Source organism: Equus quagga, chromosome 13, assembly GCF_021613505.1.
Source record: "Equus quagga isolate Etosha38 chromosome 13, UCLA_HA_Equagga_1.0, whole genome shotgun sequence".
NCBI lineage: Eukaryota > Metazoa > Chordata > Mammalia > Perissodactyla > Equidae > Equus > Equus quagga.
In genome coordinates this window covers 84,021,316-84,036,893 of record NC_060279.1, presented here as the reverse complement: position 1 = coordinate 84,036,893, position 15,578 = coordinate 84,021,316, and the positions used below count along the sequence as shown (strand labels likewise).

Below are 15,578 nucleotides of genomic sequence, written 5' to 3'. Positions count from 1 at the left end.
TTTCTCCCCAGTACCCTCAAAATGGTCAAGAGCATCAAAAACAAAGGCAAGTCTGAGCGATGATCACGGAGCAGGGAGATGCCAGCATTAGGGGAACCCGGGTCAGAGGCACACAGGAACTCTCGGTACCATCATTGCAACTTCTCTATAAACCTGAAACATTCTAAAAGAAAGAGTTATTTAAAAAGAAAGCCATGGCTGAGGGTGCCACAGTGGTTAAGTTCTGCATGCTCTGCTTCAGTGGCCCAGGGTCACAGGTTTAGATCCTGGGCATGGACCTGCATCAGACGTCAGCCATGCTGTGGCGGAGTCCCACAAATAAAGTAGGGGAAGACTGCCACAGATGTCAGCTCAGAGCTTATCTTCCTCAAGGAAAAAGTAAAATAAAATAAAATAAAATAAAATAAAATAAAATAAAATAGAAAGCCATGGGGCTGGCCTGGTGGCATAGCAGTTAAGTTTGCACGCTTTGCTAGGTGGCCAGGGGTTCATGGGTTTGGATCCTGGGCACACACTTACACACCACTTGTTGAGCTACACTGTGGTGGCATCTCACATACAAAGTAGAGGAAGATTGACACAGATGTTAGCTCAGGGACAATCTTCCTCACTGAAAAAGAAGAAGGAGGAGGAGGAGAAGGAGGAGGAGGAGGAAAGCCAGGCGGGCTTCAGAGGACTTTTGCCCCTGCTCCTCAGCAGCCTCTTCTCCAAACAAAAGCCAGAAGGAATCTGTTAAATTAAGAGAGGAGTTTGTGCCACTCAGGTGTATGTATTTCTCAAAATGTATCAAATGACAAAATGTAAAATATATGCATTTCAGTGTATTTAAATTTTACCCAAAACAAGAAGCTTAAGTAAATAGTTGGTATCTTGCTATGGTATACATGCTGAAGTGTTTAGGGGTGACATGAACTGACATCTGCAAATTGCTTTGAAATGAAGTTTTAAAAGATACATGTATGGGAATTGTCTGGAAGTTCTACTCAATTTTGCTGTGAACCTAAAACTTCTCTAAACAGTCCAATTTATTAATTTTAAAAAAAAGATGGAGGAGCCGGCCCCATGGCTGAGTGGTTAAGTTTGCGCGCTCTGCTTCGGCGGCCTGGGATTTCACTGGTTCAGATCCTGGGCGTGGACATGGCACTGCTCATCAGGTCACATTGAGGCAGCGTCCCATATGGCACAACTAGAAGGACCCACAACTAAAATATGCAACTACGTACTAGGAGATTTGGGGAAAAAAAGCAGAAAACAGAAAGAAGACTGGCAACAATTGTTAGCTCAGCTGCCAAATCTTTAAAAAAAAAAAAAAAAGATGGATGATGGATAGAAGGATGTATGGATGAAAGGATGGATAGACGGGCAGGTTCATTATGAACCAAATAGAGCATAATGCTAATCGTAGACTCTAGGGAGTGAGTCTTGTAAATAGACATTCACTCCAGAATTCTTTCCCTTTTCTGTACGTTTTAAAATTTTCATAATAAAATGTTAAAAGGAAAAAAGGAAGTCAAATTGTGCCAGCCTCCGCAGGAATCCCTTGGAAGCTCTCTCCCCTTTTCACTTGGAGTAGACACCAGAGTCCTTGAAAGTCCTTCCCAGATCTGGACCCCCTCCCCAGCCCCATCTCCTCTCCCGTCATACCCTCCTCATCTCCCACTCCCTCCGCTCATGTTGGCCTCTCTGCTCCCTGAACGCATCAGCCCCACTCCCACCTCGGAACCTGTGCATGAGCGGTGCCCCTACCCTCCCCTGGAAATGTCCCCAGTCCTCGATGAGGCTCTCTCCTTCAGCTCCTGCTCTGACAGGCCTGTAGTTACTGCTGTCTGCCCCACTGCCTTACCCGCACCATCTTTCTCCACAGCACGCATCCCCTAAGAGGCTTTATCATGTACTTTCTCACTATGTTTTCATGTCCGTCTCCTACCTCCAGAATGGAAGCCCCACGTGGGAGGGATTTGTGTCTGTTTCATTAACCAGTGGATGATCAGCACCCAGGACAGTGCCTAGCACATAGTTGGGGCAGAATAAATATTTGTTGAATTGATGTTCTGGATGTATTTCTTTATCTGTGTCTCCCACCAAAATGTAACCTTGTCTATTCATCCACTAATGATTCTCCCACCTCTAAGCACAGCCCTTGGCTCACGGTAGGTCCTCAGTAAACAGTTTTGGGATGAATGAATGAAAGAATGAATGGGGTAAGGATGAATCCTTGTATAAGGGTTGAGAGCACGGACTTTGGAACCACAACATGTGGGGTCATATCCAAATCTGTTACTTACTAGCTGTGTGACCTTGGGCAAGTCAGTTTACATCTCTGTACTTTAGTTTCCTTCTCAGGAAAATGGAGCCCTTGTGGGGGACCCTCACATGTTGTTGGTGGGACTGTAAGTGGTATAGCCACTTTGAGAAACAGTCTGCAGTTTCTTAAAAAGTTCATCATAAATTTCCCATACAGCCTAGCAATTCCGCTCCTGGGAAGATGCCCAAGAGAAGCAAAAACATCTGTCTACAGGAAGACTTGCACACGCTTGTTCATAGCAGCACTATTTATAACAGCCAAAGAGCAGACACAACCCAACTGCCCATCAATGGATGAACGGATAAACAAAATGTGGTCTATCCATACGATAGAATATTCTTCGACTATAAAAAGAAGTGAAGTACAGATACAATTTGCAACATGAATGGACCTTGAAGCCATTATGCTAAGTCATAGCAGCCAGACACAAACAGCCACATATTGTGCAATCCGTTTATAAGAAATGTCCAGAAAGGGCAAATCTATAGAGACAGAAAGTAGATTACTGGTTGCCTGGAACTGGGGGTAGGAATGGGAAGTGACTATTAATGGACATGAGATCTTTTGGGGGTGATGGAAATGTTCTAAAATTAGATTGTGGTGGTAGTTGCACAATCCTGTAAATTTACTAAAAATCACTGAATTGCACACTTAAAAGTAATGAAATCTGTGGTGTGTAAATGATACTTCAATAAAGCTGTTTAGAAAAAAAAAATGAAGCCCATAGTAGTATCCAGCTAACGATGCTGTTGTGAAGATTAAACGAGCTAATGCATGTAATCCCCTTAGAAAGAGACTCAGGGCAAATCCCGAAGAAATGTGTTTTCTATTATTATTAACAAATGTGATTGAGATTGTACATGTGAAAGCTCAGCACAGGGAAAGACAAGCAATAGGATTGGATTCATGAACACCATTCCTGTTCCTTTGTAAGAATAGCAATCATTTGGTTATTTTATCATCTCTCATGTCTGTCTCATATGTCTGGGCCTCTGATTTCTCATCTGCAAAATAGGAGAACTGGGCCACGTCTCTAAGGCCCTTTCTCACCGTGAGTTCTGTATTTTGCTCTAGGGGTGTTCCTCTCTGGACGCAGCAGATCCTGAAGGCAGACTGAGTGTGTGCGGCAGGGGAAGGTGGTGGGCAAACCCGTAGGGGGCATGATGCCTTGGGGCTTGGGAGATGGGTTGTGTGGCTGGGGTCTGGTCATGAGGGCTCTGTTGGCCTGGTTGAGTTCAGAGTGGGGAGCCAGTCCAGGCTGGGTTCGAATCCCACACCCGCCATTTCCTAGCTATGAGATCTTAGACGAGAGATTTCCTCTCTGAGTGCTGTTCCCACCTCTGGAAAATGGTAACAGTGTTTCCTACTTACCAATGGGGTGGTGAGGATTCCCTGGCATCATGTCTGCACCAGCCTAGGAGATAATAGTAACAAAGCAACAACAGCAACGCCTTCCTCCCAGGTACCAAGCACGGTCCTCACTCCTCTCCACGAAGTAACTCATTTAATACGAAAGGCTCAATTTGTAGTGGGAGAAATGACTTACAAAAGTAGAACAAATGGCTCTCAGCTTTAATGCTCAGTTTGCCCCTTCTATAAATGGGGCTATATCATTGCCTACCTCAATGGGTTTTGTTCAAGAGATTGCGCTGAAACGATGTCTGGCCATGCCTGGTGCTCACATTTGGATGTGGTAATAGGGAGCCACTGAAGGTTCCTGGGGAGGGAGGTGGCTTTGGTGCTTTTATTAAAAGCATACCCCAGCCTCCCATTGCTCCAACACCTGAGGCTTATTTACAGTTTCTGGGAGGATCCAGGTCACTGGAGAATGGGTCTCGTGTAGAACCCTGATTTATTTGTGACAGTATTTGATATTGTCCATCTCCACTCGTCTGTAAGCTTCTAGAGGGCAGGTGCCCAGCTGGTCTTGCTCATCTCTCTTTCCCCAACATCCAGCACTGATGGCATTGAACACAGTGCCAATCAGACGGGCTAAAACGTAAGACGGCTTAGTAAGTGCCGGGTGCCGTTCTAAGGGCTCAGCGAAGATGGGTTAAATCTTTGACAGAGGGACTTCTTCAGAGCTCTGGGTGGTCAACATTCCCCTCCTTGACCCTCAACCCCCAGCTTCCCAGCTTCTTCCCTCCTTCTCTCTGCCTGGTGTTTCCATCACACCAGAGAACCACTTTCCATCCCTGGAAAACACCCCTCTCTTGCTTGGCCTTACAGGTGGGAAGAGACCTAAGTCGTCAATGTCATTATTTGCATAGGGCCAGAGAGAGCCACTGAAGGTGCTGGGGGAAGACAGGATGTCCATAGAAGGAAAGAGAAGGGGATTAAGGAAGATTGGCTTGGACACACCCTTCCCCCTCCACTTCAAGGACCCAAACAAATGGGCAATGACAACAAAAAAACCACCATGAGGATTTGTAGAAAAATATTTCCCTTCCCCCACCAATTCCTCACCATTTCTTGAGCACGTAGTGCCCACCCACCTCACAGCCTTTGTTCCTGCTCTTCCCTCCACCAGGTTCTTCATTCAGGTCAAAAGGTCAGAGGTCATCTCACCAGAGGCCCCGCCCTCCCCATCCTGCTCCATCATCATAGTGCCCTGTGGTTTTCTCAGGAATCTTTCTCAATACCTAATGCTTTATCGCAGATCGGTTTATTATCTAGAACAGCTCTGTCTGATAGAACTTTTTGCAATGATGGAATGTTCTAGATCTGTGCTGTCCAACAGGGTGGCTACCAGCCACACTTGGTTGGGCTATCTGACACTTGAAACAATGTGACTGAACTTTTCATCTTATTCGATTTAAACTATCTGATTTTATTTGTTTACTATTCTCCATTTTAAATGGGAACAGCCACATGTGGCTAGTGGCTAAACCACATGGTACAGCACAGATCCAGAATCCAAGCTCTTCATGAGTGGGCTGTGGCTTTCTCTGCAGCATCTCCAGGGCCCAGCATTGTGCCTGGTAAATATTTGCTGACTAAACGCCTGCAGAGATTCTGCAGGGGGGCCATGGGGCTCCCCAAGATGCCCCGGGCTGATGGTAACCTGTCTTCTCGCACTCCTGTTTCTTCTCATGAGTTTCTTGCTCGGCTGAGGGCCCTGTGTTCCTCGGTGTGGGCATCTGCATTCTCCTGCTCTGAACCCAAGCTCAGAGGCCGTTGGATAGGTCCTGGCTCATCCCAGATGCCCTGGGCCAGCCCCCAGAGACAGGCTCACTCTCTCCAGTTTCATGAACTCACATTTATTCACAGACAGATAAAGGGACAGGGACGGACCTTTGCTCACTGGGGACCCCCGGGGTCTGGCAGTTCCAAAGAGGTGATGGTGTCCAGTGTGTATAATGGGAGACAGCCAGGCAGGGGGTCACCCCCAGTCTCCATCCCTCTGGCCAATGTCCTCCGCCTCCTTTTCCAAGTTGTCCTGCCTTCAGACGAGTGTTGGGGTGACCAGTTCCTAATCAGCATCAGGGGACCTGGGGGTGGGCGATGGGGAGGGAGGGGCGGTCCAGGCAACCCCTGCTCCTTAGTGTCGAGGGCTGGAAGGGGACGGGTGGGTAGACAGAGGAGTTGCCTCTCCTTCAACTTCCTTCCTCCATATTGCAAACCGGGGAGCCAAATGGAGGGGCCGAGGGTGGGTGTGAGGGTCAGGAGGCCAGGCCGCCCAGGCCGCCCAGTCCGCGCAGCGAAGCCTTGCTGTCGATCTCTTCTTCCTCCATCTCGAAGGCTGAGTGGTCTTGGCTATCGAAACAGGAGGCGCTGAGGAAGACGGGGGGAGCCGGCGGCGACTGGGGCGGGCTCCCCGGGGAGGGTGGCTCTTCCTTGATGTGTGCGACGGGCAGCGGGAGCCCTTCCTCCTCATGCCCAGCCGGCGGCGGCGGCGGGGGCGCCGGGGGCGACGGCGGAGCCTGGGCCTGGAGCGCCTGCAGCGCCGCGGCCCTCTCCAGCTCGGCGCGGTGACAGCGCTGGTGGCGCAGGAGGCTGTAGGCGCGCGAGAAGCGCCGCGGGCAGCGCGGGCACGGGTGCGGGGCCGGGCCGCCCGCGTGGACCTGGGCGTGGCGCGCCAGGTCGGCCAGCCGCTTGAACTCGCGCTGGCAGCGCACGCACTGGAAGGGTCGCGCCCCGGAGTGGGTCACCCCGTGTTGCCGCAGGTGCGCCCGGCGCCGGAAACCTTTGCCGCACTCGGGGCACCAGAAACGGGGCTCCCCGGCGGGGGGCCTGGCCGGGGCCGCATCGCCTCCGTTCTGGCCTCCTTCTCCCCCCTCCGAGGCAGCCCCGCACTCCGCCCCTTCGCTCCCCTCGGGCCCCTTCCCTGAGTTCCTTGCGCCTGAGGCCTTGTCGTCCTTCTTGCCCGCCGGGGGCAGCGGGGCCAGCAGGCTGAGCGGGCCGTGCACGCGGCGGTGCTGGCGGAGGTAGGAGGCGAGGCGGAAGGCCAGGCCGCAGTCTGGGCACACGAAGGGGCGGTCGGTGGAGTGGACCAGCCGGTGGCGGGACAGCGACCAGGGCCTGGCGAAGGCCTTGAGGCAGATGGAGCACTGGTGGCGCTTGGGGCGGGGTGGAGGCCCCCCTTCGCCCTCCTGTTCGCCCTCGGGGCGCAGACACGGGTGCGCTTTGAGCTCGCCCTTGGTGGCGAAGGCTTCCCGGCAGCGGAGGCACAGCAGCGTCCAGTCGGCTTGGAGCAGGACCTGCTTCTCCTCCTGCCGCCCCGCCGCCAGCGCCAGCTCAGCCCTCAGCTCCGCCGCACCGGCCTCGGCCTCCTCCTCCTCCGACTCCCGGCGCTCGGCGCTCGTGGGTGCCGTCAGCGTGGCAGACTCCCCCGCAGGCCACGTCTTGGGCCACGCCGCCTCCTCCTTCACGGCCCCCGCTGCCGCGGTGGTGGGCTGCTCCGCGCCCTCGTCCTGCGAGCTCCAGGTGGACTCGGCTGCCTCCTTGGCCGCCCTGTCGATGGCCAGCTCGACCTCGCCACCCGCGTGCTCCTGGGCCAGGTGGCGCCTGAGCTGTGCGGGCTCGGGGAAGGTGCGGGGGCAGGCGGCACAGCGCAGCGGGGGCTGGGGCCCGTGGCCTCGCAGGTGGCGGGAGAGGTGGGCAGGCCGGCGGAAGGCCTTGGGGCACAGGGGGCAGGCGTGGGGTCGGAGGCCCGAGTGGCTCAGCCGGTGCCGGGAGAGGTAGTAGGGGAAGCGGAAGAGGCGGCCGCAGATGGGGCAGGGCAGGGGTGCTCGAGGAGCTCCGGCGCCGCCCCTGCCCCGGCCTCGGCCTCGACCACGGCCTCGGCCCCGGCCCCGGCCCCGGCCGCGGTGAGGTGGGCTGCCCTGGGCCGGTGGAGGGGGCTGCGGATCCATGCCTGTAAAGAGAATGAGGAGAGATGGAGACATGGGGTGGGGATGGGGGGGAGTGAGGCAGAGAGATGAGCGGAGACAGAGAGAGATGGGGACGCAGAGGGTCAGATATTTAGCCAGGCAAAGGAGAGAGGCAGGCAGGCAGACAGACAGACAGGCAGACAAAGACAGAGAAGTAGAGATAGGGAAACAGAGACCAGAAGTGACAGAAAGACAGGATGGTGAGAGCAGGAGAGAGAGATGGGGACCCCCAGCAGAGACAGAGATGAAGAGAAAACAAAGAGATTTAGGCAGAGATGGTGCAGAGGCAGAGATCAGAAGAATGTCGGTGGGATGGAGGTAGGGAGAGACAGGGAGACAGAGAGAGAAGCAGAGAGGCCAAGAACAAGCCAGGGATACAGACAGAAGAGGAGACAGAGGGAGACAAAGTCAGCCAACTGCTTTTTCTCCAGGGGCCCCAGTGGAATGGTTTGGGAGGGGCTGGGAGCCAGCCTGTGGTGCTGGAGTGGAGGGGAGGGTGGGATTCAAAATAGGGAGGCCTGGGAAATGGAGTGTGGGTGCTCAGACGCTGGGGCTGGGAGAGGCCGAGAGAGGCCTGGAGTACTAGGGCTCAGACACTTGGGCAGGGAGGGGGCTGGGTCCGCACTCTGAGGGCTGAAAGGTGGGAGCTGGGGATTGGGACCCTGGGCTTGGGAGATGCCTGGGATCCAGGCTCTAGACTCCTGTATGTGGGGGTATGGATTCCTGGGTCCCAGTGGCTGACAGGGCTGGGGGAGGGGGCTGGGCTCCTAAGACAAGGGAGAGGAGGGGGCTGGGGGCCTGGTTGCCAGAATTCTCCCAGGAGGAGGGGGCTGAGAGCCAGGCCCCTGGATTCCTGAGGAAGGCTGCGGGGGGTCGAGGCCCTCAGTCCCCCAGGGGGGCCGATCTCTGGGCTGTGCCCAGCCTGTGGTTTCCCGCAGGCAAGATCAGCAGAATTGGGGCGGCAGGCCTAGGCCTTGCAGCTTTCTGAGCCCCGGAGCCTGGGGCTCGGCCCCGATCGCCCGGCGCCCGGTTCTTACCTCTGCCTCCTTTGCTCCTTTCTTCCTTCTCCGCGGCCGGCCGAGCACGGACGGTGGTGGCGGGGAGGGAGGGAGGGCCCCCGAGCGTGGTGGGGGGTGGAGGAGGCTGGGCTCGGTGTCACCGCCTAAGCCTTCCCCCCGGAAACCCGGCCTTTCGGCGGAGCCTGAAAAAGGAAAGACTGGCTGGGAAGCCGGAAACAGGAGGACTCGGGGACCCAGGGGGCGGGGAGGGAGGGCAGCTTGGACTCCTGGGTCCTGTAAGGGGAGGAGGCTGAGGGCCTGTCCTCTGGGCTCCCAGAGGGAGGAGGGGGGCTGGGGGCCTGGGAGGCTGAGTCCAGCTCCCCTCCCCTCCCTAAGAGACACACATATTCATTCATTGCTTCAACAAATACACATTTATCAGGTCCTATCTGTGCCAGGCACTGTGTTGGGGGAGGGGGGGGGGGGCCAGGGGAGGGAGATGAATGAGGCAGTGACAGAAGCTTCAGGGAAAGTACGGGCTCTCTGGATAGAACCTGACTGCAGCATTCACTCCACTGCCTGGGCAAGTGACTTTCCTTCTCTCAGCCTCAGTTTCCCCCTCTGTGATGAGGCCGGCATATATTCATTAGATCCTAAGAGACCAGTATTTATTCAGCACCTACTGTGGGCTAGCTCTGTCCTTGGTGCTGGAGCTACGGTGGCAAACACAGAACCCATTGGACTCTGTCGTCAGGGAGCTCACGGTCCGCTGGAGGAGGCAGGCAGACACAGATGCTGTCAGCCTCCTGGAGAGGGTGTTCTAATGCAGGAAACAGGATGCAGTGCGAGCACAGGTATCAGAGAAGGCACTGAGCTGAGCTCACACTGGGAGTGAGAGTGATCCTCAAGGGCTTCCTGGAGGCAGCAGCATTTCAGCTAAAACCTGCAGGATGAAAGCCAAAGGTTAGGAAGGGGAAGAAGAGTAAAGGGAAACAGGAGAGAAATGTGCCAACATGGCCACATCTCAGATACCTAATGCTGAGCAGAAACGGCACGTTGCAGGAGTGTGCCTGCAGCCTGACGCTGTTTAAGATGAAATACTTGCTAAACTTTGTTGGCAGGAGTATGGGGAAACAGGACCTTTGGTACGTGGCTGGGTGAGTAAACTTTGGAAGAGCCTTAATGAGCAAGCAATTCTGGAACTTATTCTTCGGATAGATCTTCTCAGAAACATGCAAGGGATGTCTGTACCAGGTGAATCAGTGCGGGCTTGAGCATCCCTGCAAAAAATTGGAAATGAACTAAGTGTCCATGGGTAGGGGATCTAAGTGACACGTCACCATTGATCCACCAGCTGGAATGCTATGCATCCATAAAAAAAGGATGAAGAAGCTCACCGTGTAAAAATGCGGAAAGGCTCCAAGTGATAATGTGAAGGGGAGAAAAAACAGAAGGTGGAGAAGAGCCTGCAGCCGGTTCCTTCTGTGCTTATCAGTGTATTGTGTCTGGAAGAACTGGAAGAAGAGAGAAAAAACCAGCAACATTGCCTCTCTCCCAGGACTGGAACTTATGACACTTTGTCTTTTTGTACTCCTCCCTCCTTTTCCCCCCCTCTTCTTTCTTTCTTTCTTTCTTTCTTTTTTGTTTTGTTTTGAGGAAGATTAGCCCTGAGCTAACATCTGCCGCCAATCTTCCTCTTTTTGCTGAGGAAGACTGGCCCTGAGCTAACATCTGTGCCCATCTTCCTCTACTTGATATGTAGGATGCCACCACAGCATAGCTTGACAAGCAGTGCGTAGGTCCATGCCTGGGACCCGAACTGGCAAACTCAGGGCCTCTGAAGCCTAATGCATGAATGTAACCACTATGCCACTGGGCTGGCCCCAATCCTTTTGTACTTTTTGAATTTGAAATCATGTGAGTGGGTTTCATATTCAAAAAAGTAAAGGGAAAAGAAATAAACAGGGATAATAAAATGAAAATAAATGATAGCTTACTCTTGTAAGTGCTTTACAAATACAAGCCGATTTCTTCCTCCTTCCCTTATCAAGTGGGTAACGTTATGCTCCCGTTTTACGGAGCGGTAAAGTAAGGCACTAAGAGGTTTAGAAGCTAGTGAGCCTCAGTCAGTCTTTGCACTTCCCTGAGAGCTGGGAGAAATGATGGTGGGTCAGGAGCATGATTTTAAAAACACTTGGCTGATAATCCTATGTTTTTAAGGATCTATACCCAGGGAGTAAAAGTTTAAACACCTCCTGGAAACATTTAGCACCAAATTCGGGGTCGAGGTTACCTTTGAGAAAGGAGAGGCAATCAGATCTTGGAGGGGGTCTCCGGGGAGTCAGGGGTATCTCATGTTTTAAAGCTGGAAGTCGGTATATGAGTGTGAGTGTGTGTGTGTGTGTGTGTACTTTCTTGTTTTGTTTTGTTTTGGTTTTGTGTGCACTTTTTTATTTGATAAAATACACATAACATACAATTTACCATTTCAACCATTTTGAAGTGTACAGATCAGTGGCATTAAAGACATTCACAATGTTATACAAACATCCCCACTATCTACTTCCAGAACTTTTTGTCTCCCCAAACAGAAACCTGGATCCATGAAGACATCATTTCCCACAACCTTCTCCCTCCAGCTCCTGGCAAGCAATAGGCAGCTTTCTGTCTCTATGGGTTTTCCTACTGTGGACATTTCATGTCAAGTGAGTGATACACTATGCGGTCTTCTATGACTGGCTTCTTTCACTTAGCACAATATTTTCGAGGTTCATCCGTGTAGCAGCATGTATCAATGCTGCATTCCTTTTTATGGCTGAATAATATTTCATTGCATGAGTATACTGTATTTTGTTTATCCATTCATTTGTTCACGGACATTTGGGTTATTTCTACCCTTTTGGCTATTGTGAAGAATGCTGTTATGAACATTCGTGTTTTTTTGTTTGAACAGCTGTTTTCAAGTCTTTTGATTATATGCCTAGGGTGTGCGTGTGTGTTCGTTCATTACCTATAGTTTAAAGGCTTAAAATATTTTTTTTCCTAAGAAAAAAGAGGAAGGAATGAATTCAGGAATGAGGGTGGTAGGGAAGAAAGTTTTCAAGTAGAGAGACCAACATGCTGTGTGCGGAGATCTTGTCTGGGGGGAGGTTCCAGGCCTTGGATTGGGGCGTCAGAGGCGGCCAGGGCGGCGGAGAGAGGCAGTAGTTGCACGAGCGCCTGTATCCTGCCTCCAGCTCCGCTGAATGCTGGACGCATTCCGAGTGCACTGAGAAGCCATTGAAAAGGTTTTAAGCTGAAGAGTCACATGATCCGATTAGTGTTTTAGAGAAATTCCTGTGGGACCCGCGTGGAGGCCCGGCTGGATGCAGGGGAGACCGAGGCGGGGAGCAGGGAGGAGGCGGGGCGCGGGTCCAGGTGAGAGAGGGGCCCTGGGGCTGGAAAGGAGGCTCCGGGCAGGGGGCGGGACCTGGCGCTGATTGGCTCAGGGCTGCCCTCCTGGATGCCATTCCCACCACAACAGCCTCCTCATTGGCTCTCCTCCCTCCAGCCCCCAGCCCAGGCTCCAGCGCCCCAAAATCGCATCAGATCACTCCTGCGCCCAACATCTTCCCCCGGCTCCCCATCATTTCCTTCCCCACTTCCTCGCCGCCGCCTGCCTATAAGGCTTTACTTGTCTGGCCCCTGGGGCCTCCCTCCACTGATTTCTTAGTCTCTCCCTAGGCTTCGCTCTGCTCCAGCCACACTGCCCTCTTTGCTCTTTCTGGACTCAGGGCCTTTGCACATGATGTCCTCTGCCTGGAATGCCCTTCCTCTAGATTTCCATAAAGTTTCCCTTTCTCCCCTCATTTCCTTCAGATCTTCTCAGAGACGCCTGTCCTTACACCCTAGCAAATAGCCCTCCTGTCACCTCTAGTCCTTGCTTGACCTTCATTTTCAATATATTACTTATCACAAACAAGCATTAGGTTGCCTGTGATCCGCCCCTGATTGCCTATCTCCCCTCCCTCTGGAATATAAACTCCCTGAGAGCAGGGGTTTGCTTTGCCTGTTTGAGTAACTTCTCTACGCCCAGCACCGAGCCCGTACATCAACAAATATTTGTGGGCTAATAAAGAGGAATGAAGGGGGGGCCGCCCCATGGCGCAGCCGTTAAGTGTGCACGTTCCACTTCGGCAGCCTGGGGTTTGCAGGTTTGGACCCCGGTGCGGACATGGCACCGCTTGTCAAGCCATGCTGTGACAGGCGTCCCGCATATAAAGTAGAGGAAGATGGGCACGGACGTTAGCTCAGGGCCAGCCTTCCTCAGCAAAAAGAGGAGGATTGGCGGCAGATGTTAGCTCAGGGCTAATCTTCCTTAAAAAAAAAAAAAAAGAAAAGAGGGATGAAGGGCGAGGAGGAGTGAGGCGGACTGGAGCTCAGGTTCCGGAGTAGGGGACGCCCCTGAAGGGGAGAACACTGCGGTGGGGGGGAGATGCGGAGCTCAGGCGAGCATGCAGGTGGCTGGGTCGACCAGCAGCCCGCGAGAGTCAGCAGCTCCGACAGAGGGGGGGAGTCAGCCTCTGGACAGTAATTGATGCTCTGGTGATTGAGGTCGCCCCCAGGGTAACACCGCCCCCCACCCCCTCCCAGCCTCAATTAGCAGATCTATAAAATGGGGCCACAGTGAGACGAATTAGGTACAGGGTCCCGCCCAGCGCCTGGAAATGGGGTGAGTCCCTTTCTCTACGGTCTCAGAAGAGAAAGGATGCGGTGGAGGTGAGGTGGGCGGGAGCCTCCGCCTCCTGAGGTCCCTATTCATTACTGGGTAGCGAGAGGCCGTCTCCATGACAACCCTGGCGCTTTTCCAGGCCCTGGTCTCTGGAGGCCGAGCCCTCTCGAAAGGGGTGGGTCTTGTCCCTGGGGGCGGTGCCTGTATCGAAGGGGGCGGGTCTTGTGTCTTCAAAGCAGAGGATTTTTTTTTTCACCCCGAAGGAATAAGTCTGGCTGGTCCCTGGGTGGCGGTGGAAGAGAGGAGAGGAATATCTCTGAGGTTGAGCGTCCCCAGGGGCTGACCTGGAGCCTTTTCGAGAGGGCAAGTGTGGATCTCCAGGCAAAAATGTCTTCCTTGAATGCCAAACTCTTACTTGTCTTTTCTCCCCCAAAACATATGTCTTCTTCCTTAAAATTTTTTTCTTATGAAATTCTAAGATTTAAAAGGCATGATACAAACGCACCATCAACAAATAATTATAAAATGGTCACCAGATTAAGAAACGGAATGTTGGCAGCCACCCCAGAGCCCATAGAAGGTTCTGACATGTCCCACCCCAAGCGTAATCCATCCAGCCCCGCTGTTCTGAGTTTTATGGAAAAATGTTTTATCTGCTTTTCTAGATGGTTCATTACTCACAACGCATCCTAAAAAATATTACAGCTTGTTCTGCTTGTTTTTGAACGTTGCAGAGATGGAGTCATACTCTATGTATCTGGCTTCCTGCTCCCTGCTTCTTTGTGACTTTCATTCATGTAGTTCTGTGTATCCATACTCATTCATTCTCGTTGCTGTATAGTATTCCATAGCATAATATACCAATATTTATTTACCTACTGTATTGTTGATGGATGTCTTAGTCTGTTTGGGCAGCTGTAACAAAATAGCACAGACTGGGTGGCTTACCAACAACAGAAATTTATTGCTCAGAGTTCTGGAGGCTGGAAGGCCAAGATCAAGACGGACAGCATGGCCATCTTCTGGGGAGGCCCTCTTCCCAGTGAGTAGCTGGTGCCTTCTCCTTGCATCCTCGCCTGGTGGAAGGGTCTCGGGATCTCTCTGGAGCCTCTCCTGTAAGGTCACTAATGCTCTTCATGAGGCTCCATCGTCATGACTTAAGCCCCTCCCAAAGGCCCCACCTCCAAATAGCATCACACTGGGCATTAGGATTTCAACATATGGATTTGGGGGGGGGGGGGGGGACACAAGCATTCAGACCATAGCAATGGACATCTCAGTTGTCCTGGGTCCGGGGCTGTACGTAGTGCTGCTGGGAGTGTTCTTATATGTGTCTCCTGGTGCTGGTGCAGGTGGACTCGAGGTGCTCTGGGGTTCATGCCTAGCAGTGGGATGACTGCCTCGCAGGATGTGCTCATCTTCAGCCTTATTAGAGCCTTCCAACCTCCCGGGCATCTTAAATATAAGAAGCTCAAGGTGGAATTCTTGATCCTCCTAAGCCCCACCCAAACTAGTTCTTCCTCAGTTTTCTGGCCTTAATACAAAGTGCCACCACCCAACCAGTCCCTTCTGATTCCTCCCTTTCCATTGCACACACTCACACACACATGCAGACACACTCTCACATTCTACCTCCAGAATTCACCTCGAATCCACTTTCTCCCCATCACTGTTGTCCAGGCCCCCACACCTCTCTCCTGGTGGACTGCAGTAGCCATCTGTGCTTCTGCTCTGCCCACTCCAGTTCCTTCTCCACTCAGCAGCCAGAGGGATCCTTGTCAAGTGCAAGAGTGGCCACATCCCTCCACACTTAAACTCTTGCCTGCCATTGCCTGGAGAGCATAGTCAAATGCCTATCTTGGCCCCCAGACTCTATGAGGCCTGACCTCAGCTTACCTCTCCACCTCATCTCCTCCCTCCCTCCTCTGCATTTGCTCCCCTCCTGGGCCCATCCAGAGGTCCTCCTGGCTGGTCCCTTCAGGTGTCAGATCAAATGTTATCTCTGCCGAGAAGCCCACTGGGACCACCCTACCTTGGCTGGTATAGCCCAGCCACCTACTTTCTTAGCGTCCTTCCTCATTTCCTTCAGAGTGCTAATAACCATCTGATATGACCCTCTTCGTTTGACTACTCTTTTTCTAACCCATCGCTCATGAACTAGAATATCAACTCCATGAGGAGTTATTTTGTTC

The 15,578-nt window shown here is 52.6% G+C and overlaps 1 protein-coding gene across 1 annotated transcript; it reads right to left on the bottom strand.

The window, feature by feature from the left end:
* Window positions 1-5,553: 5,553 nt before the first annotated feature.
* ZNF579 (zinc finger protein 579) lies at window positions 5,554-8,850 on the bottom strand. The gene is made up of 2 exons (XM_046682917.1): window positions 8,715-8,850; window positions 5,554-7,661 (listed from the first exon to the last, which is right to left on the bottom strand). Exon 2 carries the CDS (start codon window positions 7,657-7,659, stop codon window positions 5,968-5,970), a length of 1,692 nt encoding a protein of 563 aa, XP_046538873.1. The 5' UTR covers window positions 7,660-7,661; window positions 8,715-8,850; the 3' UTR covers window positions 5,554-5,967.
* Window positions 8,851-15,578: the final 6,728 nt, after the last annotated feature.

Coding starts and splice junctions, on each gene's coding strand:
- ZNF579 (XM_046682917.1), bottom strand. CDS start 7,659: ATGGATCCGCAGCCCCCTCCACCGGCCCAGGGCAGCCCACCTCACCGC.